Source organism: Mastigoproctus giganteus, chromosome 6 (assembly GCF_048544385.1).
Source record: "Mastigoproctus giganteus isolate SK-2022 chromosome 6, ASM4854438v1, whole genome shotgun sequence".
NCBI classification, from domain to species: Eukaryota; Metazoa; Arthropoda; class Arachnida; order Uropygi; family Thelyphonidae; genus Mastigoproctus; species Mastigoproctus giganteus.
This window is the reverse complement of record NC_143580.1, coordinates 217229263-217253796: the sequence shown is the minus strand read 5'-3', so window position 1 is coordinate 217253796 and position 24534 is coordinate 217229263. Positions and strand designations below refer to the sequence as shown.

At 37.5% G+C, this 24534-nt stretch overlaps 1 protein-coding gene across 1 annotated transcript in view; it reads right to left on the bottom strand.

Annotated features, from left to right (window-relative positions):
• LOC150084972 (A-type potassium channel modulatory protein KCNIP1-like) overlaps window positions 1-3526 on the bottom strand; it is a 74783-nt gene extending 71257 nt beyond the window's left edge. Inside the window, exon 1 of the mRNA XM_090375679.1 lies at window positions 2902-3526. Coding sequence (XP_090231805.1) covers window positions 2902-3082 — 181 coding nt within the window. The 5' untranslated portion in view covers window positions 3083-3526. The remainder of the gene's footprint in view (window positions 1-2901) is intronic.
• Between the last annotated feature and the right edge of the window lie 21008 nt (window positions 3527-24534).

The window sequence follows — 24534 nt, the reverse complement described above, 5'->3', positions numbered from 1 at the left end:
TAAGATAATATGTGAATACTCATGTAGGAGAGAGCACGGATACTAAGAGAGCACCGATACGCTAGTTACTATACTGTAATGTATAAATCAAACTTAATGCTCGAACATCCGAAAGTAATATTTACTTTCGGATGTTCGAAACCTGAAACTTCCCAGAGTCTAAGAAAATATGCATTGAAATTTTGGTGTCAATCCTACATGTTCTTTTCGAATAACGGTCAAACACCTTAGCCATACCTTCCATTCATGTAGAGAGACCACTAGAAATTTAAGAAAATAAAATTTCAGAATTTCTATTTATGCGATTTTGATGAAATTTCGTACGGTCCTACAAATATTTCTAAAATATCTAAATTTAAAATTTCATCGAAATTAATCTATTGAGAGTCGAGTTGTTACATGTGGACGGACGGACTGACTAAAGAAGGTTGGTGCATTTGCGAGTCGTTAGCAGTTGGTTGTCCATTTCACAACTAATAAGGCGCCCTCTAGGTGAAAGCGATGACATTCTGTTATAAATGGGAACAGGCCTATCAGTGCCGCTGATGTTCCAAAGCTGGATTTACAACACGACGTAATATTCTGTCGTTGTGAATGCGACATAAGATGGATCTGGCAAGATTGAACCTCTCTCTCAGCCACAATAAACACAAAGTTAAATTCAGGTTGCAAATTTTCGTCTAGTGCGCACATCACGTGTCAGATTTGTGCTTCCATCGTCTGCCTTAACAGACAAAATCATTTCTGGCTTGTAGATCGCTTATCTTTTTTGATAAATAGAATCGGAGGTAGTCGGGTCGCGTGCAGAGATGAGCCAATTTCATCACTACACTGCGATCGCACACACTTCCATTAGCGGAGTTGGGGAATCCAAGCAACTGTCGGGAGCGAGGCTGCAGGGTTCCGCTCTGTGTCAGCTGCTTGTGTCGTGTTTCCAAGGATACCGTTTCTGGGAAGAGTTTCTCGGCAGGAAACGGTAAATATAAACGCGAATACTGCTCTTCCCACCGAACCTCTTGTATTTCGGTAAATAAATGGAATCTGGAACAAAAATACATTGGCACAATGCGATGAGAAAACACGCGTTTCTTTTATTTCTACCCGCCCGTCATGCATCTGGTGCACATTAGGAGGCATTGGACATAGTTCATTGTATATTTTCCTTTCTCCTTCGTTGACATCAAGAGAAGAATTTGCCACAAGCGAACCACCCATTGCGTGCAAAAGATGAAATATTTTACTCATCAGTTCTCTTCCTGTAGTTTGTTATTATCGAAAACACATGACTGTGTATACACTAAGTTCACAAAGTATTCGGAGTTCAAAAAGAGCAATTAATTAGAAAAAACAAAACTATCTCTGGCCCTGATGATAGTCTCAAACCTCAGTTGGTAGATTCCGGTCAAAATCTACCAACTTCCGGTAGCTGTCAGAATTCGTCTGGTTTTTCTCTAAAAGCAACTGCGAGAGCCTATTTGGAAGGAGACCGAAAGAAGTCCCCGGACCATATACTGGCTTATAACGCGCTGCCCCTGCATAGACAAACCCATGAAATTTATATTGGTATGGTTGAGCTGATACACATGCGCGGTAGGAAGGGAACTTCGGACACAGTACACAATATTCGTAGGTGGATGCGCGATTACTGCTTTGTCATATAATATATACACACTGTGTCGAAAAAATTGTCCCACTCTGAAAGAGTTAATGAGTTAAATAAAGATGTTTTTGTCCTGACATTTTGATCGATCGTGTCTCGTATACCACATTATTATTAAAACCGCAGGAAATTATACAGATATACAATTAAATATATGTTAATTAATGATAGGAATAATCTAAATTAAGATTAGTAATCTATAAATTTCGATAATTCGATATAATGGAATGATTAGTAATTATTAATTACTAATCTTTCGATTATATCATTTTCCAATTAGTATAATCGAAATAATCAAATGATTTTAATTGAATGACTCCAATTATGAAAACCAAAAAGTATTCGGACACGCAGGTAGTTCATTCAATTAGGAAAAATCATTCGATCATTGAAAATCATTCAGTTAGGAAATTAATTCGATTATACTCATATCCTAATGATTTTCCATAATCGAAGGGTTTTCCTAATTAGAAGGGCTATAATTTTTCACAATCCAGTGATTTTCAGTAGTCGAATGATTTTCCTAATTAAATGACTTTCCATAATAGAATGAATCATTTAATTAGGAAAATCATTCAAACTTAGAAAATCATTTGTATAATCGAATTATTTTCCTAATTGAATGATTTTTCCATAATCGAATGAATCTTTCGAGTGATATAGTATAATCGAAATAATCGAATGATTTTCCTAAGTGAATAATTTATTCGATTATGGAAAATCTTTCAATTAGGAAAAATCATTCGATCGTGGAAAATCAGGCAATTATTCGATTATTTCCATTATACTCATATTACAATGATTTTCCATAATCGAATGATTTTCCTAATTGAATGATTTTCCATAATAGAATAACTTTCCATAATAGAATCAATCATTCAACTTAGAAAATCATTGAGTATAATCGAAATAAGCGAATTATTTCTCAAATTAAATGATTTTTCCATAATGGAATGAATCTTTCGAGTGATATGGTATAATCGAAATAATCGAAGGATTTTCCTAATTGAATAAATTTCCTATAATCGAATGAATAATTCAATTAGGAAAATCATTGTGATATGAGTAAAATCTAAATAATAAAATGATTTTCCTAATTGGATGACTTCCCATTATCGAATGAATCAATCGAATGATATAGATATAATAGAAATAATCGATTCTGACCTTTCGATTACACACAAAATTAATGATAATGAGGGGTTATTTATTCCAATAATTATTTCGATGAGAAAGCTTACTTTGTTTTCCACTGAAAGCCCTTCTAATGAATCTCAATAGCCTTTGATAGATGCTATAGAGAGAGACTCCTGCTCCCATGTGGTCATAAGAATTTGAGTACGTTTGCTTTTCAGCATCTTCGGTTACTTCATCTTCCGGGTTTGGATTGCCCACTCCTGTGGGTTTGACTTCCACTGACATCTATGGACACTGGCGAAGAAAGTCGGTAATAAATAGGAAATTCTGTACTGAAAACAAATGAGCAGCTCTGATTACGAAGGTAAACGTCTCTTTCGCTGTTACTAAACGATATGCAGTGACGTCATTGGATTTCTCGAGCTTCAGATTTGTACATAAAAAATAACAACACAACAGCAAGATTACGCTCTTCTGGCTACATTGTTCACTGAATTCACCGGATATCGTCTATCATTTTATCACTTCATGTAATCTTCAGTAATTGAACCATTATTATCGGTAGGTCTTTTCTGGTCAGCCAAGAGATTATTTTCATTTGTCTGTCGTTTGGTTCTGATAATAATTACATTATTTTTTGATATATTTTCACAACACAATCGTCATAATTTTAACAGTATTTGTGGACATTTTCTGCGAACAGCCTTTGATATGATCACTTCGCTTTGGAATGCAATCTGAAAATAAATAAATAATTATCGTTAGACTTCTATAACATTTCATAATTTAAAAGCAAATAGTTATGACAATAAGTGGTTTGAAATTAATTAATTAGATTCTATAAGTTGTTTATTGAAATATTCATCTGAACGCATACTTAAGACATACAAAGACTTTTAACACAGGTTCTTTATGTTGGGAGGATAACCCTTCTTGCACGAATATTTATTTATCAAATATTTTATATTTTATATTCTTTATTCAAGCAAGAATTGAGTCGCAGGACCTCAATCCTGGACTGACTACAGGCGCGTTTATGGTCTGTTCAATGCCGTGGCCAAGTTAGGCGGCCTCAGTGTGCGGCTTTCTTCCAGAAAAACGTGTTTTTCATCCCGAAAACAAAAAAATGACCAAAAAAAAAAAAAAACACGCGAAATTTACAGAAAAATTATTCTTAAATTCATTCTCTGACACCTCATAGGTACAGTTGCCTATGTGAGTAGAATGTAATGTTCTACAATTTCTAATGCTAACAGCAAATGGGTCGAATAGGCCATTTTCCAGACATCGGTTTTGCGCTGATGAAAAATTGAAGCCTTTCTCTCTATGTCCGTATCAGTGTCTGGGATCTTCCTGCTCTAGTTCATATCTTCATATTGCCGAACGAGTCCACACTTCCCTCTCGATGTCAGTACCTTTCCAATTATCCCCTTTGTTCTATGATGGTCAGTGAACTGCCATACAATGCGTTCATCGTCTTCCAATTAAAGCAGCAAAAACGCAGACATTTGCCTGACATACATCCAAGTGACACGTCTGAAGGGTTTATGACTGAGCTGATGGGAAAATATTGGATGACGCATCTGCACGCAGTGTGCTAGAAGTAGGTCATCTATGGTACTTCGTTTTTATCTTCGAAAGCCATCTTAAGGAATACTTTCAAAGGACAAATTGGAAGTGGTTTCAACCAATGGACGCAGAAAAATTGGATGTGGAGCACCTATACAGTACAGTGTTGAAAAATATTTACGATATGATGGAAAAGATGGATCGCTATCATGCGTATTAAGTCGAAAATAAATCATTCGGATGATCTCCCCCCCCCCTTATTTTGAATCTCAGAATATTTACGCATCCTTTTGAAACACCCATTGTACCTTACTCTGATCGAAGATGATGGAACTTTAATACTGAGATGGAAACAAAACAGATGATAAAGTAATGTTTAATAAATAAATTTTCTGTTTATACTCCGGCACGACAACCAAGTCAGTAGAGTTTACAATAAATCGTCAATACAAATATTTATCGTATTTACGGACTTGAACCCCGGTGCACTCAAGGAACGCGTGCTATGCACTCTCGCTCCTGACCACTGGGCTACGTTATGCATATCTCATGACTGGATTAAAATTGATAGAAGATAAAAATATTTATCTTCTATCAATTTTAATATGTTCGCCATTGTGAATGTTACAAAGACGCCTACTGTAACTCTCTGACTTTAAACCGGGATCCCAGAAATTCTGCAGCTCGGAAAATGCTTCAGAGCTTGCTGATTCTACAAGAAGGCTTTCATCCAGCTATATCATCTACGGAATGTTTCATAAGAGTGTTTTTGTGCACTAAAACAAGCTGTCTGTGTTTCTTTAAACTCTAAACACAAAAACCGTACAACTGGCATTTGCAGCACATCGACTAGACTCCGGAGTAATGGACTGTGATGCCCTTTGCTGATGAGACCAGATAATCTTAAATTGATTTAGTTGGAAGAAATGGGAAAATAGAGTTCATCCCATTGAGTTCATATCCAAAGGTTGCATTTAGGCAAAGATATAAAGCGCTTTTTGACAGGATCCAAAGAGTTGGATGATCATCCAGTGCGAATAGCAAAGGGGCATTCATATGAGAAGAGATTACAAAGATGGATGCTACAGAGTTTGGAAGCAACGCAGCTCAGAGGGAATGTTTAAATAAGAGGGCTCTTTTAGAGCCCCCTGATTTAAGATTATCCATCTTCTAGCCTTGGGAATAGTAATGGGTTGTATGGATAAAGCTTTTTTGGCTGAAGCATCAAATGCTTGCCTTCCTTTGAACTTATGGTACTTGCATTTAAGTTTATGAGAAGTATGTCTGTATATCTAAATTACGGATACTTATGGGAAGCAAATGTGGATGAAAAACTTAGCTTCGCTCTACCTATATGAGAAACAAAGTTGAAGTTTATGGTAAATAATCAGAGTCTGACAGACGTATAGGGAACAGTGTACAGAGCCCCATCTTATGGGAAAATTGCGTGCTGATGTAACAGGAATTGCTGTAGCATATCGGGGTACGAAATTGAATTCACGGTTTGCATGACTTCAGTATACGCTGACTTTTTAATCAGCGCCTTCGGTCTCCTACGATGCAAGCGAATTTTGATATTTACATACGTCCAGCAACGCAAATCATCTTCAGATCGAACACGCACGTACCGGTGTTGTGTATTCAGCCATTCTGAGAAGATTCAACCTCTGATCTTTCAATAAGATATGGGAAATTCTACTGACATCAGAGAATTTTTCGGCATACAGCTGCAACTTTTTTTTGTTTATTTATATGATTATTTTCTCCTATTAAAATAAGGCTACCAAATGGTCCTTCATTTTCTCTCTGCTGCTGAAAGGTCCATTTTGAAGTGGATGCTGTTGCCGTCTGGTGGGAAATAAAGAAATGAAGTTGATGTCGACACATGTGAGGTTTAGCCGTGGGATGAAGACACAGAAAAAAGGAGATGCTTTTTAATCTTTTTGGTTGAAATTCCTCTGTGTGTTTTCTATAAACAGGAAAGACAAACATTTTTTTTAAAGGATTGCTTACAGACAAACATTTATTTAAAAGGATTGCTAAGTGCCATAAAATAAAAGAACCTGAAAGCCTCTGATAAAAAATGATCATCGATCTCATCTTTCAAGATATCAATTTGTTAATCATCCAGCTTACATCATTCTCTATAAGAAAGATATTTCTTAAGGTGAAAGCACTTAGCTCTCACCTTAAGAAGAAAGAATTTCACTTATGAAGAAAGAAAAACGGCAGATGAAGAAAAATCAGGTAATTAGATTCAACCACTTAAACATGTTTTAACATAAAATATTTCTTGACTAAATGTCTAAGAGTATGAAAAGGTTATTTATGCATGGGTAATGAACTTCCATCATTTCTACTACCCAGGTAGTATGCATGCATCGTTTATTTATATCTCATATTGTGAATACCTTCACAACGAGTTGCCGAGGTATTGCACTGCTTTGAATAAGTAACGCTTCACCAGTGGAGAAGACTAACGTTACTTATTCTCGGCGGATACAACCTTTTCATACTCTTAGACATTTAGTCAAGAAATATTTTTAGATTAAACCATGCACACCATCAAGCATCTCCCATATTGTGGAGTTATACTTCATAACCGGGTTGTCACTATTGCAACAATAGGAAACCTGACCACCCACCAATGAGTTAGCTAACAAGCTTCGAAATCATCATCATGAAACAATCAACAATCATCATGAAACGCATAATAAGAAGTTCTCATTTTTTTTTCATTATTTATAGGCGTTCTAATGAACATATCAACGAAAATTATTAAAGTGTCTAAATTTATTACTTAAATTTTTTAGGCTGTTCTCGTAATGTAGGATTAAACAGAATGATTTAGCTCTGTCTAAGGTCACCATAGCTAGGTTACAGGAACCTCTATTTTTTACTTCATTAATTATATAAAAAAATGAAATTCTTTTTCCTCCATCATCTATCCAAGCCGAAAATAAATGAAAAATGAGCCACGTTTTCTGAATCCAATTATAGTTTGAGAACAATATTGAGATCTATAGATTCCCATGATAACCCCGCGGCCGAAAAGGTTGCATAAAATATAAAATTGAATTAATAACGATATGCAAAAGTAATCTAAAAATGAAAATAGTCGTGATAAGATTATATTTTTGAATCATGGTAATGAAATCTATAATTCAATACTCTCATATTCTGTTTCTGAAATTAAACGTGAATAAAGATTGATCGATCGAATTTTTAACTTAGGTTAGTATCCTGACCCAGGAGGGGAAAATTCATTGACTTAGGTCATTAATTCTCATGGAATAGGGATAAAAAATCTTCCCTACCAACTTTTAAGATGAGTAATGTTTAATTAGAATGGCTACATTAATTTTTTATCATATCTGGACTAAGTATAAGATCAATAATCTTTTTCCTATATCATACATCAAAGTCGAAATAAGATCATTAACTTTTGTTTTTGGAAAACTGGACTAAATTCACTTAATGTCTATCTAAACCTTCAGATAGACACTGAGTGGCCAGTTTATTAAGTACGGACCATCATCCAAGAAATCTCACTCCATCAGAGACAATCATGTTTCCTTATCGGGCTATATGAAGTAGATCTTTTAGATCATGATGATCTAAACGTCATTAGATCATGACGTTTAGATGATAGATCATGTTTCCTTTTCGGGCCATATGAAGAAGCCAACAACGACTTTGAGCGTAGGCACCGACGTATGAGTCTGTTCTGAAGACTAAAATAGGCAGTACTCGCTGTTAAGTGAGCGTATCTAATAAACTGGACACTGAGTGTAACCTCAGTTATGTATCTAAGGTCACACATTCATCATATTGCGAAGCAAGTAACCACGAGTTACCTGAGTCCAGCACTTCAAATAAATAGCGCCTTGGAAAAATAAATTTCGTATATACTCTAGAGAACATTTGTCTACGAGAATCAGAAAACAGAAATTCCAGTCTTGCTCATTGACTTTCCGATTTTCTTCTCCAAAAAGACCCGGATTTCCCAGCTAACGAAATCATTTATTATTCCATTAGAATAACTCAATATCTTGTTCGTGCTGTTCATCTAAAAATCCATAAGTTTCGAAATCAATTATGTTTTCTCAATTTGTTTGTGATGCAAGGAACGAGAACTGGCTTGGCAGTAATCCTTTTTACGCATTGATGACGTAGGAGGATGTTGAGATATAGAAATTGGTATTGTGTGCGACGACAGAATATAGTTCTGATTAATGTTGTGGCGTTTACCATTTCATATTTGGGGGTAGAAGCATCTTGGGAAGAAAATGGCTGGCAAGATTTCTCGAAGAATATGTATTTTAAAAGAAATTTGTGCGATATGAGCAATAAGAGAAAAGGAAGAACGGGTAAACAAACAAAATATGAAGAGAATGACAGAAGGAAAGTAGAAAGATTATTTTTACACGAGAACAATTAAATTTACGACCTGTCTACCTGATACTATCTGACCACAAAAAACTCTCGACAAAGAGCAGAGTGGAATGCTCGTTGGGTTGCTCTGAAAGCATTCCTTCCCTAACAACCAGAAATTCTGTTGCCAGGACGACAGCACGTCAAAAGACTAGAATCTGTTACATATTTGCCTTCGGGGGATAATCAGTATACGTTCCAGCGATGAAGTTATCTGACAGCGGAAGTTTATGTAAGGGATGTCTACTTTCGCTGGATGTATGCCCATGTAAGTTCAGGCAAATCTACTACAGAATACACGCTCGAAAGATATTGATACTGATGTCTCAGAGCCTTAGTTTCTTTGGCGCTTAACATACACATTACATTACACCTTCACTAATCTATTTATTTTATATTTTCATTTCATTTATGACATTAATTTCATTTCGTTGCAGCTCAGTCCAAAGAGCTGCAACGAAACAAATCTCTGAGATAAACACCTTTCCTCAATACTTGGACTCGAGCTAAATGCCGAAAAATTTTCCCAGATGACGGTTACAAAGAGAAGAAGAATACACCCAATGCACATTTCCATAAACGGACATAAAATCAAACTTGTCAACTCCCACAGGGACTTCGGTTTGGTCAGGGATTCGAACCTGTCGTTTCTGGAGCATTGAAGCAAGAAGCACAACAGGAACTGGTCGATTATGGCTATAACACGCTAATAACTAGTTTTGTCCAAACTTGTGTTGTACCAGTGGCTCTATAAGCATCGGAAATCTAGTCCTCTGTCCCTCCAACCTACCTACAGCAGTTCTTGGGGCTTGAGTATTGGCTCTACGACCCCTCAATAGGACATCAGGACATCCCCTTACTATCTCTAGGGCTATTCGCTGCATGGAATGATCCTTTGGAAACAAATCATCATCATTCGTAATATAATTAACCTCTACAAGCTTATTTCAGGTAAACTAGATGATCCTAACATCGATAGCCTCATCATACTGCCCAAGGGTAACAGAAGAATAACTAACCACCAAACATCTATGAACCGACCTGCCCTCCACCAAATCAGTTCACTCAGTCATATGTTCCCAACAAACACCATTGGACTCCTGAAGGACTTAAATATTAACCCCGAGGCGATTTGCGTGGACAAGGTCTACAGATCAAATGTTTTTGCTGATACTTACGCAATCTTGCAATTTTAGACCTTTCAATCCTCCTTCGCTCTCCGTGGGCTTCTGTGTTTGAAGATGACCTGCGCTCCTTCTCCCGGACAGCCTTCTACAACTTGCTGGCCCTCCTGCGCCCATCTTGGAGGAATACTGAATGCATTTAGAACATTTTTTTTCAACATATTCTGTCTTAGTCTGCTGTAGTTAATTTTATTGGATCTCTGTATCTTTTATATTACTCAATGTGTATATTGTTTTAATCTGTTATAGTTGTGTTTACCCTTCTAGAAAATGTTTTCTGTCTAGGGATGGATGTAAGTTTTCCTTTACCTGAATAAATAATAATATAATATTATTATTAAACTTTCATCATTTTAAGACCATACCAAAATCGAAGACTATTCAATTCAAGAGTTTTTATAAAAGACTTGGAAATTTGAGAGGATCCTGGGTAATACATGCCCAATAATCCAGCTATATTGTATATTTTAAAAAACTATATTCTAACAAATTGACAGGTCAATTTGAAACTCTTTTATTCATAACATTCCTGGTTCATCTGCTACCATCGTGCTTATAATATCCTGATTTACAGTATCAGATAAATCATTTACCAGAATCAGATGCAAAAATTCAAAACAATATTGTGAATTGGCCTCTGTGCCATATTCATATTGAAACATATTCAAGAATGGTTTTGATGTTCTATAATTGATTGTCGCTATGTTCATACAATTTTAATCGATGACACAGAAGACTGAATTATTTACGCATCATCCACTTCAAGAGACAATGCAGTATTCAATCTCTATCCTCCAGTCCTCCAGTCATCGGTAAAATCTGCCCGTTTTTCGCTTGTGGCTAAATGACTAATACGAACTCCAACAAAGCCAATACCTGTTCTATGTATGGAACTGCACCAGAGGCATATCAATTACCAGCTATTCTGTTAGCCACCTAGAAACTGCCTCAGCAAATTAGCTAACAGATTGATCGATAACTTGTCCACCAGTTACATCACTGATTGACACTGGAGGAAAAATGACCAACATATGCGATGTGTTTGGCTTTATTTGATGGTATTTTCCCAAGAGACGAATCGGTGGGATCCTAAAGCGAAAACTGATATACGAAAGTGTGGATTGGTTCATTATAATGTCCAATTTTATAATTTAGAAACACATTTTGGTTTACATTTTCATCAAAAGAATTTCTGGATCACTACCTATCACTATAGTGCCCTCGGAGAGTAAAATATTTTGGATTCAACTATAACTTATAGAAAAAGTTTTATTTTATGAACTTTTAAAAATTTAAATAATTTTAGAATTACAAAAATAACAGGCGTTGCATACCAGATAACCTTTCCAATCCTGCTGAACGGTTAATTTAAGAATATATGAAAGAGGTAAAAATATATTTTATTACAAGCGCGATACTACTTCTCTGTAGTACACATCTACATGCAGAGAAGCATATATTGCAGGGGATGATATATCTAAGTGTTTTACTGCTGTCTAAGTTCAGAATTCAGGAAGTATTTGAGGAAGTATTTTTTTTTTTTTTTAAGCGTTCTACCATTCCACACTGAAGCTATTTGCGAATGTCATTTATTATTCGAAGAGCCAGCAAGGTCGCACAGCGGACGTTAATGACACCGAGAAGAATTATTGGTCCCATGACTACAGGAGACGTCTGTGAACTTCCAGATGTGGGATCTTTTCAAAATCACCTTAACATTAAACAAAGTAATGGGATCATTTTTACCATAACTCAGGCGAGTAAGGAACGATTTAGAGCTGTAGGGGAAGGGAGGGGTAAGACGCACTGCAGTGAGTTTGGTAAGATAATTTCGACACCAAAGGCCCAACAGATGGAGACAGGAAGTATGATTTGGTTGGTTTAGGCAATGCAGGAATTATTCTGTGGTTAAAACGTAATAAGCGATATGAGACGTAAGAAATAGAAGCACAATGGAAACGCGCCGTTACAGCAACCCTTCATTGCTAAAGTCTAGACGAATCTTTTGTTCCTGTTGAGGTAAATGGATCGCAAAGAAATCCATTTTTTGCAGGCGAGTGTGGCACACGTAAATAAGGTGATAGAAGGAAAAGTTATTGTTGAACTTTCCGGTAAAAGATTGGTTACTAAATACAAGGACCAAAGACTAACCGTACTGGAAAAAAAATGCTAGGGAAAGGCCAAAAACAATGAATTTACAAAAGTAACAACCTTGTGCAGAAGTAAATACATGAATCAGAAGACTCATTTTGAAATTGTTCTGTTTAATTAAAACAAAATAAATAAAAATTTTCCTAGAATGTTTCACAGAGAGAGATTTATGTATATAAGTCTCTCTTTCTGTCTATGATGGACGGTCAATAAGTATTTACCCTCATCTAGAAATATTTCATATGGGGATATAAAACTTGGCTGACAGTTTCATCCTTCTCTTGTAGCTAACTTCTAGAGCCACACATTTTCTTCCCATCTGTGGATAAGGTCTTTCAGGTCTCTTGAATAGAAATCCTCACTTTGAGCATAAAACGCAGCTTCCACTTCAGTAATTACCTCCTCATTAGTGTGAAATCTGCGGCCAAGTAATCATTTCTTCATTCCCTGGAAGAGGAAGAAGTCTGAAGGGGTCGGGAAAAATAAGTGGATGTTGCAGATTTTCAAAGCCCCACCTGATTGCAAAGTTCACTGTGAGAGAAACTTTTGAGAAGAGCATTGTCAGCAAGGAGGCAGACCCCTCTGGATAGCTTTCTGCATCTCTTCAACTTGATAGCCTATCTTAACTTTCACAGGAGGTTTCTATAGTACTCCTCAATGATGCTGTTGCCCTTTTGGCAGGTAATCTGTAAGGATGATACCTTTAGAGTCTCCGAAGACTGGCACATGATCTTGGCGGAAGACAATTGAACCTTGGCTTCTTTTGGGGATGAATATTTCCATTTTTGCTAATCTGTTTTGTTTCTCGGTCATAGTGAAGTACCCAGAATTCATAGAACATCATAATTCAGTCAAATATCACCAACATTCTTTCTAAAAAAGCTCCACCAATTGTGTGCAACACTCTTTCACGTGGAGCTGTTGAGGAGGTGTCAACAATCTTGAAACCCATCGGGCTGCCACTTTAGACATGTAGACATGTAGAAAATCAAGCAAACAGATCCCTGGCTAATGTTCACTTCATTTGCTATAAAATTTATAGTCACACGTCTGTCTTCAAGGACTTGCTGTTCCACTTTAGCCACAATGATAGGGTCTGTGGCGGAGATAGGTCTTTCTTCTCTTAGGTCATCGTGCACAATGCTTTGCCTACACTTGAACTGTCTTTACCAGTTTTTCACAATCTCATATGATGGCTAATTATAGCCATGAAGCCATTTTAAGTACTTCTCTTGTTAAGTTATAACCAAAGTTGTAACCAACAACGCTGCCACTGTTCAAAATATTTCTACAACTATTGATGCCATCAACGCTGGAAAATCTTTCTCCTTTCACTGACAATTGAGTTTTTCAATTTTGGATAACGAAAAATGTTGCAGATCGAAAAATCTGCGAAGATGGATTAACAAGCAACACGATGCATTTATTTTCGCCAAAAACGGTTTTATAAAAGTGTACTATGACCGGGATCATTCTCACTGAGATGAATTCGTTCCTTCTGCTACGCAAAAGTCCCTTAGGGGCTAAGAATTGAAATTATACGACAGATATGCCTGGGTGTAAGCAATGAATTACGAATGAACAGTTTACACAATAAAAATAAGAGAGCAACAATTATTTCCTCTTCGCTTGGAGATTCAAGCGAAGATTTCTCGATTTTCTAGATTTTATTATTTTCTATCGAAGATGCTTACCATTCATTTATCATACGGTTTGATTTTTCCAAAAACAATTGCTTTCTTCTTGAATTTGGAAACACCGAACAATTTTTTTTATTATTTTTTATTCATACTATCAGCCTTTAGAAGCATCTACCGAGAGACTAGCTGGAGGTACAGCAAAAGTCCAGGTCTTCCTTGTGTCCAATACTAATACTATTTCTCTATAATCCCTTCATACAGGCGGTATCCAAACAGCCCCCTTTTCACACCACGGTTTCCTTCGGATGTGTGCGTGCATGTGTGTTGCGCTCTGTGAAACATAGTGCTTTAAACATCCGGTCTCTCTGTCCGTCTGTGTTATCACAAACGGTATGGTGTGACCCCATCACTACCGAAGGGGTAGGCGAATGCATGTGGCGAGTCTGAAACCGATAAATAGAGAGGAAAGGTAGTGTTCGTTGAGCGTGAAAGAGCCGGGATTACAGACGCATCCCTCTTACACGTCCCCGGATATATTTCTCTTTCTGTCACTCGCCTCACAATGCGCCAAGAAAGCAGAGCTCCATTTTTGATCCCCCAAAATATCCAATAGACATCGACACTGAGAAGTAAGGAACGGTAAATATAAAGCAGGCTGTCTATTGAAGAAACGTCAGGCCGCGGCTGACATTTTCGCACAATCCACTGAAATTTGCAAAGTTTGGAAGTTTTATTATTAATCGGATACCTTCTTGGAAAATGGAAAAGGTACAGACAGAATCTGTTAGGAAATGTTAGGGAAATTGAAATTATCCAACCATCTGATAACTGAGATCGAATCCAAAATATGTAAACTACACATATTTGAGATACTTTCTACCATCTTCCTAGAAGAATATCAGCACAATTTTTATAAAATTTCTTTGGTTTTAAATCAAAGAATGCATTCAGGTCGCTTTTGATAACCCCTCGAAGTTTCAAGTCCTTTACTATTACTCTACGGCATTAAATTCTCAGTTGATTTACATTACAGAAACTCCTTCATTTCAAATCCTTAAATTCTACCTCTAAACTCTTTGTTTGTGTTTAGGAGTTTCCTACTTTTTGGTATAAAGTCGGCTGGCATGTGCCTCCAAAAGCTACCACACAGAGGTCACTTTATTAGGCACTCCAGGTAGGAGTGCCTACAGCTTTGTTCACATTTCAGCGTTGGAAATTTCATCAAAAAATGTCAAGAAATTGGTGAAATAATGAGTACTCAAATCTGCGTGGAGTCGTGAGTGGCTAAGAGAGCAAAGAATGGGGACAGGGAGTTTTTCAAGTATATGAATACAAAGTGAAGAAACGAATCATATCGGATCCTTATGTACTGGGTATGGGAAAGTCTTAGATAACTTGGCTGATGCTGCCGATGAACTGAATAGGTACTTCGCATTAGTCTTTACTTGTTAACTGCAAACTTGGTAGGTAGCCTATAGGCATCGGACCACCCGACATTAATCTTTACTGAAGAAAGACCCTTTATGCTCAAGAGAAACTGTGCGAGTGAGGCTAAGCTATATGAAATTAGTTATTTCTAAAGTACAGATGCCGCCATATACTGTTTATCAAATATGTGATGGTATATATACCTATTAATTTTGAGGAAGGCAGCCAGAGAGTGAATTGAAACATTGAGGTTAATTATGAGGGCATCTTTGGACTCGGGAAAGATACATTTCGATTGGAGAAGTGCCTACGTATCGCCAATATATAAAGGCGGTTCTAAGGGTGAATTCGGTAACTACAGACCTCTAAGTCTGATTTCAGTGGTAGGGAAATCTTAGAGGCAATGATTAAGAGTACAATCCAGGGACATTTAGACAGAAATGGAATTCTGAGGGACACAAAGGTTTGTTAAGGGAAAATCATGTTTAACTAACCTGGTAAGGTTTTTTGATAGAGTTACTCATGAGCTAGATGTAGAGAACAATTTCGAAATAGTTTATTTGGATTTTAGAAAGGTATTTCACTCAGTCCCTCATGAGAGGTTACTGTATAAGCTCGAACACGCTCTAAGATGGATTGCTGGGTGACTGCAGGGCAGAAGGCAGAGGGTTGTGATTAATAGATATTCTTCAGATTGGTGTAAAGTCAGAAGTGGGGTCCCCCAAGGATCGGTTCTTGTACCACTGTTATTTCTGATTTTAATAAACGAAATCGACGAAGTGACAGTAGTGTGATGTTAAAATTTCCAAGAGATGTAAAGATTGGGAGAATTGTTAATGATCAGTGTTAAGCAGCGCTCCTTCAGGATGACTTCAACAGGCTTCAAGAATGATCAGAAAAGTGGGCAATGTTTTTATGAAGCAAAATTCAGGATCTTACGCTTGGGAAAATTGCAGATTGCGTGGGTAACACAGTGGTATCGTCACCGTCCTCCCCACACCGGGTGGAAAAGGCCCGGGTTCGAATCCCGTCGATGACGCAAGGAACTTGAATGGCTTTTTTTTCGCACCGTGGATGAGTTAGTCGGTCTCAGGCGTAGATAGCAAAGTTTTTTCTCACAGAAACTGGGAGGTTTTGTGGTCCAGCAAAACAGGCAATTCGACCAGAGAACACTGCAACACCCTAGTATGTAGATAATAATGTCTCATGTAATCCAAATAGAAGCGTTATGGTAATACTCCAGACGGAAATATTCGGATAAACTGCAGAAATGACTGGAAGGAAACACTCAGTAGAAGTAGAGTGTGACTTGATTTGAAGAAGCAGACATTTAGAAGGTTTAACTGGCTTTTCAGGTGCTCCGACTCCAACGATGACTTAAAGGTTGAGAAGACAAAATATACTTGTTGACATTGGAGTTGAATTTCTGTAGATCGTCGGGAAACACATGCGAAGGAAGGTTGTTCCAGAAAATGGAAGTTGTAGGGACAAACGAGGAAGAAGAAAAGTTGGTCTGTGAGTTTGAAGTTGTACAGTAAAAGGTTGTTGTGACAGGTGTTCAGACTGGTTGGAACAGATAGGAGGAATTATATACGCCAGTTCGGAAGAACAGTGCCCATGGAAGTATCCACAGAAAAGGCATGCAAGAGAAACAGAACGTCTATGAGACAGAGAGGGGAGAGACTCTGTTAGAGATGAGTCATTAATTAATCTAACTGCCCTCTTTTTAATGGAATCTAGAAGCCTGAGAGAAGTTTTGGGGCACCGCCCCAGATGTGGGGAAAATATTCCATGGTAGGATGGATTTGTACAGAGTGAACAGAAAGAAAAGTAACACTGAAGAAAAGAGAAAAGTTTGGAAGAAAAGTTACGCAGAGAGTGAAAGAGAAAAGTTTTTTTAGATGCAGAGGAAGCAATATTTGTGGTGTGCTCATGCCGAGAGAGATTAGAAATCAGGGTAATCACGAAAGGAGATGTGGGTTCTTGTCTAGAAATCTGTCTAGTAACCATTATTCCAAACACAATCAAAAGCTTTGAAATGTCAAGAGAAACTGCTTCAGTTTCGCCAAATATTGAATTTGTCCACAGATGGGTAACATAAGCCAGTATATCACCAGTGGATCAACATGGACGGAATCTACACTGGCTATCACTAATAAGATGGAAGATTTCTATATAGTTTAGGAGTTGGTGGTTAATAAATTTCGCCATTACTGTACTTTAGAAAGAGTAGAAGTGCAACGGAGCGAAAATTGGAAGGAAGGGATTTGTTCCCCTTTTAGGAACTGGTTGTCTGCGTTGGTAGCATAGTGGTATCGTCACCGTCCTCCCCACACCGGGTGGAAAAGGCCCAGGTTCGAATCCCGTCGATGACGCAAGGAACTTTAATGGGCTTTTTTCACTCTGTGGCTGAGTTAGTCGGTCTCAGGCGTAGATAGCAAGGTTTTCCCCCAGAAACTGGGGTTTCTTCGTCCAGAAAAACAGGCAAATCGACCAGAGAACACACGAAATTTACAGACAAAATACACATATAGATATATATATTAGAAATAATGGGTGGCCCTAATATAATAATTTGATTTGATTTTTTTAGGAACTGGCTGGATATGAGCAATTTCCAAGGCAGACGGAAAAATTCCATTGGAATAAGAAAGTGTAAAAAAGGTGACACAGAACAGGAGTAAATCAAGCAGCACGGGATTTGAGAACAAGTGGAGAAATATCATCAGCACCTGGAACTTTCTTAGCATCAATACTGTTCAAAATGCTTCTGACATCCTTTTGACGGAAGACCACAGGAGGCATTGAATGCAGTGTACTGGGAATGGTAGGAGGTGATTTATCAAGATCATTAATACACGAGTTAGAAGAAAAGTAGGATGCTAGCAGGTCTGCTTTAACTTTAGCTGAGCTGGCAATAGAACCATTAAGTTTTAACAGAGATGGGACTAGAGATGGGCAAGGTTGCGGCAATAGCTTTGGCAATAGACCAGAATACTCGACTACCGTTTGGACAAGAAGCAAGTTTTGTACTCTTAGCCTGTTCAAAATCTATCTTGGACTTATTGATAACTGCTTTGCAACTTGCAAGCTTTCAGTCTAGGTAGAAAATGAATGTGGAGATTTGGATGCGAGCCAATTTCGATATGCAACATTTTCTTATCTTGAACAGACTTAGCACGTTAATTGCAAAATAAAGACTAGAAAATCAATCCTATAGGAATAAATTAAAAATTGCATCATTAAAAGTTTCTTTAAAGCAGCATGTGTCCCATTACTTTTGGAAATTTGGTGTATACGTCAATTGGGTGCTCTAAGGGACACGTTGCTCTTCCATATTTCGAAAACTCTAACGTGCAGAAAAAATATAATAGTGGGTTTTGGTAATCCAATCAGGTAGGTAATAAAATATATAATATACACTCCTGTCTTAAAGTTTGGAATCACGTTTGATTTGTTTCAAAGTTTTTTTATTAAATAAGACCAACTTATTTACTAATTTTTATTAAAACAGTTTCTATTACGTATAAAAATCAAGAAACTTCAATATTTTTTTAGAAATGTCTTGAATATTTCAGAAAGGCGTAGAAGACTCTTAAATGTGGTAGAATATTCTACAAGTGGGAGTATTGTTTCCATATTATAGAAGATTGTAGATGATCTTGGAGTACTCTGCGATAATAAAAATTGAAGAGCAAGAGCTGTAACTTATAAAATCGAACACTCTTAATGTCATTTTAAACAAGCAGGACTTCCTGGTCGTGTAGCCGTTCAAAAACTGTTATTAAAACTGGAAACTTGAAAGACACGGTTGACTTAGGCTAAGAGCCGTCAACATTGTACAGTTGAAGAGTGGAAAAACGTACTGTGGACGGTTGAATCCAAATTTGAAATTTTTGGATCCAAGCGTAGAATTTAAGTGAGACGGTCAACTGAATCAAAAAATGGTGCTGCATTGTTTAGTGCCTAAATTCAAGCGCAATGGTGGTTCCATCATGATATAGGATTGCTTCTGTTTTTCTGGAGTGGGTGACATCGTGAGAATTGGAATTTCAAGAAAAGAAGGCTATAAAATATCCTTGAACATAATGCAATAACCTCTGGACTTCGACTTTGTGGAATAAATTTTATATGACGACAAAGAAATGACCCAAAGGAAGGAGTATTGAAATTATGGTGTGACCACAAATAATCTGACTTAAACCCAATAGAGCTTTTATGGGATCATCTAGACCGTCAGGTCCATGAAGGCTGCCCATGTTCACAAAATTTATGGGGAACCTTGCAGATCGCTTGGAATAATTTTAATCAAGACATTATTTACAAATTAATCCCCAGAATGCCACGTCTGTGTAAAGCAGTGAAAACCTCGTGGAGAAAATTTTGATAAAAATCAGTATAGTTATTGATATTAATCATTACAATATTTTTTGCTGTAAATTTTTCAATACTTAATAAAAAAATCTTAAACATAGTTTTAGTGTGTTGCTTTTTTATATTAATTCCGAAACAATTAGGGAAATCTCTTGTCATACGTTGTGATTCCAAACTTTTAGGCGGGAGTGTATATATAATAATGGTACACAGAAGTGTACTGCTTGAAGAAATAAGCCGGCTGTTTCAGAGGAAACCGAGCAGATTAGAAGTTAAACGTTACATTAAACACGAAATATATTCTATGGAACATCTGGTTATTATGAGCTCTCTACAGAAGGACATAATTTGGTGCTTCTAATGTAACATTTAGAGAGAGAGAGAGAGAGAGGTACCTACATTTATCTAAGTACTGGATAAACATCCGCTTCGGTGTCACGTGATACGTTTCCAAACCGGATTTTCCACCGGAAGGCTTCCAAAAATACGAGAAGTCAGATGACCTGGTAGATGATGTGTGAAAGGACGAATATTTTGCCACAATGTGGGTGGTCTATTTCCAGCAGACTTCACACGGAATAATCACACCTATTGCAATACTAGTGCGGCAAAGAAAAAGGATTAACACCAAGGAAGCGGTCACGGCTAGCAGAGCACCCTCCGTCAATTCTCAACGAAGCGATTCAGGCAGAATATCGTGGTAATGTCATGCGATCCACAAAGGCTCCTTTATTATGGAGGTCTTCCGACTACCGTAAACTAACCTGCAAATGTGGGGAGAGAAAGATACGTCTCGCGTGGTTCGCTACTAAAGCGAACAGGCAGTCGAAGAGCTGTCACATGCCGCATGCTGTTACGAACGCCCCAATAACGGAGGATCGCTGATTCGCACGTGGCTCAGCCAAAGTGATTTGGATGAAATGTTTTCGATGCCTCGAAGAATTTTTATTCACGGTTTGGTTGGTTTCGAAATTAGCTTCGATACCTGTAACAAGCGATAGAAATTTCGTATCGATTGCTTCTGTCGCTTGCTTGTGTGATTTCTTATTCTAAGCTCCCTTTCTGACTCTCCGAGTGTTAAAAGTTACTTAAGGTTGCGAGGGTGGTAAAACTGATTGAGCCTGTCTCGATGCTTTATTTTTTTTTCAAATTAGGCAAATTTTTTTCAAATTTGTTTTTCAAACAAATAAATTTCAGGAGCCTTTTTAAAGTGGTGCAATTCCAAGACAACTTGTGATTAAGGAAGAGTCTGTTATACTGCCGGTGGTAAGACAATTACAATTATATCCTTCTGCTCCATCTCTATCCTTTTCATCAACAGTCCTTAATAACCTTATAATTTTAGCAGCAGCCATCTTAGTTTCTGAGTCAATATGACGTATCGAATTAATATTAGTATTAGAGGGGGGGGCCTCGTGGGTAGTACAGTAGGTATGTAATCACCGTCCTTCCCACACCTGGTAGAAAAGACCTCATTTCGAATACCGTAAATGATGCGAGGATTGTTGATGGGCCTTTTTCACAATGTTACTGAATTAGTCGGTCTCAGGCAACTTACAGACATATTACGAAGGCTATTCAACAAAGAATGACCAGTTTTTTTTCCCAACATACCTTTATTAATAATCAATATTTTGATGGTCCTTTTCAAAGTAGTCCCGTGTGATGAAATGTCCTTACTTCAACGCTTCTGCTTTCTTCAAAATCATGGAGGAAGCCATTTTTTGACATGGTTTCAATTGTCTTCGATGTCTTCACGACTTCGTCTGACGATTGGAAACGTTTTGCTCGCAGCTCCTTCTGTAATTTTGGAAATAAAAAAAATCGGAGGGCGCAAGGTCAGGATTGAAATGATGAAACCATGTCTCATCCGCCATTATCACCTTGGCAGGACCTCATCATCTTTAGTAACCGTCCGTTGTAGCTCCTGAAAAACCTCCATGCGAACTTGTTGTTGCTCAGTTGTGAGTAGTCTTGGAACCCAGCGTGCACAAACACGTGTCATATGCAAATGGTCATGAAAAATACCTTGTGTGCTTCACATTGATATTCTCAACGTCTCTACCAGTTTCCTTAATGTTATACGACGATCTTCTTTCACTTTTGTGATTGAATCACATACATCTTTAAACATTCTAAACCACCTGCAAGCTGTGCTATATGGAAGCGGAGATTCAACGTAAGCTTCTTTTAACATTTCAGACGTTTCGGCTGATGTCAAGGTTATACCGTGCGCACTAATCAACTGCGCAGTTGCTATGCAACGCAGATTGCTTTGGTCTTAAATTCAGCAGTTCAGCTAGAAATAGCAAGCAGTACAGTTGTTCATGAAAATTATGATCATTCTTTATTGAACAGCCCTCTTATAAAATTCGGTGCAATATGGCCTAAATTGCCATATTGCGCCTGACATTCCCCAACAATAACCAAACAACAAATTAGCATGAGCCAGTAACAAAAGGACGCAAGCTAACACAATATCAGCCACAAAAATTCATCCCATCTAACAATATGTCTAATTCTTCCATAAATTTATTCGAACTACTTACTTCAATACCAATAGATGGAAGTTTATTCCAACGATCAACTACCCAACTGAAAGTAAATAGATGGAAGTTTATTCCAACGATCAACTACCCAACTGAAAGTAAATTTCTGCACATCTATCCTGCAACCACCCTTCCTCAATTTAAATAATTATCCCGGTCGGTATATTCCTATTATATTATTTTAAGTCGCTTTGAGATTAAGGATAAACACTCTCCAACCTCATGATGATTTTACAATGGAGAAAACTGGAAATAACAAACTTAACCATCACTGGAAATAACAAATATTAACAGAGGAGTACCACAATGAACATTGCTGTTTCCTCTATTACATGCAATAGCCCTGAAATAATTTTTCACCAAGGTTTCCTTTATGGCATTAAAAGATCCTAGAAATATCTTAGAGATTATTGAAAAACGCCGTCAAAGACATTAAAGGTCTGAAAGATTTATTCAGAGCACTTAATGGATCTGTAGCTCTTTGAGAAGTTGGAGTCTTTAACGAAGAGACTGGGCCGTTATTTATGAGTCATTGCCATACACCAACGATTCGTCACCAGAAATGCTGGAAGAAACAAAGTAGGGCAGGAGAAGCACGTTGATGAAGATTTTGATACGCAAGAATTCGCGCCCTCATAGTTAGCACAATTGGTAGAATCGCTGTCCTCTCCACACCAGGTGGAAAAGAATTGAGTTCGAGTCCCGTCGATGATGTGAGGAATTTTTACGGGCCTTTTCGCAACATGGCTAAGTTAATCGGTCTCAGGCGAGGGAAGCATGGTTTGTTCTCCCAGAAACTCTGAGTTTTTCGTCCAGCAAACAGGAAATCGAACTAAGAACACATGCAATTTACAGACAGTACACACGCAGCAATATGGCTTTAGTCGCTGATGCTCCTTAAACCCTACTTCCACAACAACATGCTCCTAATAAAGTGAGCAGGCAGTGCATATAAGGTATATTGTTGAATCTTCAGATGTAAAATATCTTTCAGCGTGTGCGTTATACTAATTCCGCCTTTGTAAAAGAGAGAACACAGAAGCTCGCATCACTTCAAAGACAGCATCCTGTTTATTGCAGTGAAAATAAAGAGCAGACCTCGTTATGCAAATGGACCCGAAAAGCAAATGCAACTTTTAGAAATTCGTATAATTATATTAACGGATGATGCCGTTCTTTCCTTAGTAAGAACGCAATGATTATTATTACTCTCCGGCCCTTTGGATTGAAAGTAATTTAATGATAATTCATCGAGTGCAATGCATAGATGAAAATGAGCTCAATTTTTCATTCTAATTACAACCATAATGTAGGTTTGCTGTTACCGGTACGTTTAAACTGTGATCAAAGGGAATAAAATAATTATTCCACGAGCGCTTATGACGGAAGGAATGGCCCGTGTTGGCGGGATCTATCTCCTAGGAAATAGGAAGAATCTTTCTTCGGCCCCACTTCATAAAAGTGAAGTTATTGCTGATCGTTAATTCTAATATGCGCCCGCTTAAATGGACACTCGGAGATCTTTCTTGGGTTACTTGGTCTCCCGGGAAGTGGGAAATGATGTTTTTTAGGTGTGATTTGCTCTTGCTCTAATTAATATTGATGGAAAAGGAGGAAAATGGAGAAATGGGCATTGCTCATGTCACTGTTCCAGAATCGCGATAAACAAAATTCAAACTGCGCAAACGAAAGTTAGTCACGTGGTGTAATCATAAAGTACGATGATGCGAAGTGATTCAAAGTGATCAGATTAACCGGCGTTTGGTAATTACTAGTTCTATTACCTTGGATGGTAGTTAACAAATATGCAGTGCGTTATAGCTGAGATTTCTAATTCGGTACATATAAAAGTAATAAAGATTCTAGCCAGATCCTAAAAAGGGTGACAAATCCCTCCCATCCAATTATAGTCCCATTGTCCTTCCTTCTACTCTTTCTAAAGTAATCGAGAAAACAATTAACAGCCGACTCTTAAACCATTGATCACCCATCTGATCAGTGATCGGCAATATGGATTCCGTGAGTGTAGATCCACTAGTAATGGAGTGGCTTATATATTACCCATCTCTGGACGAATTCAATGGAAAATTTTGCTGAAACTCAAGCAGTTACTCTTGACATTTCAAACACTTTTAATCGTATTTGGCATAAAGGTCTTCTAAATATGCTTCCACGTTCTTATGATTTGCCAACTGTCTTTTCTAATTGGATATCTAGTTTCTCTCTCACCGCTCACTGCCGGTGATGGTAGATGCTCTCTCTCTCTCTAACTTCTCCACTAATGCTTGTGTTCCCCAAGGCTCAGTTATTTCTCCCACACTTTTCCTCTTGTATATTAATGACATTCTTTCATTGGCGGGAAATTCTATACATAATTTTACCGGTGATGGCACATTGCATTCCACTTT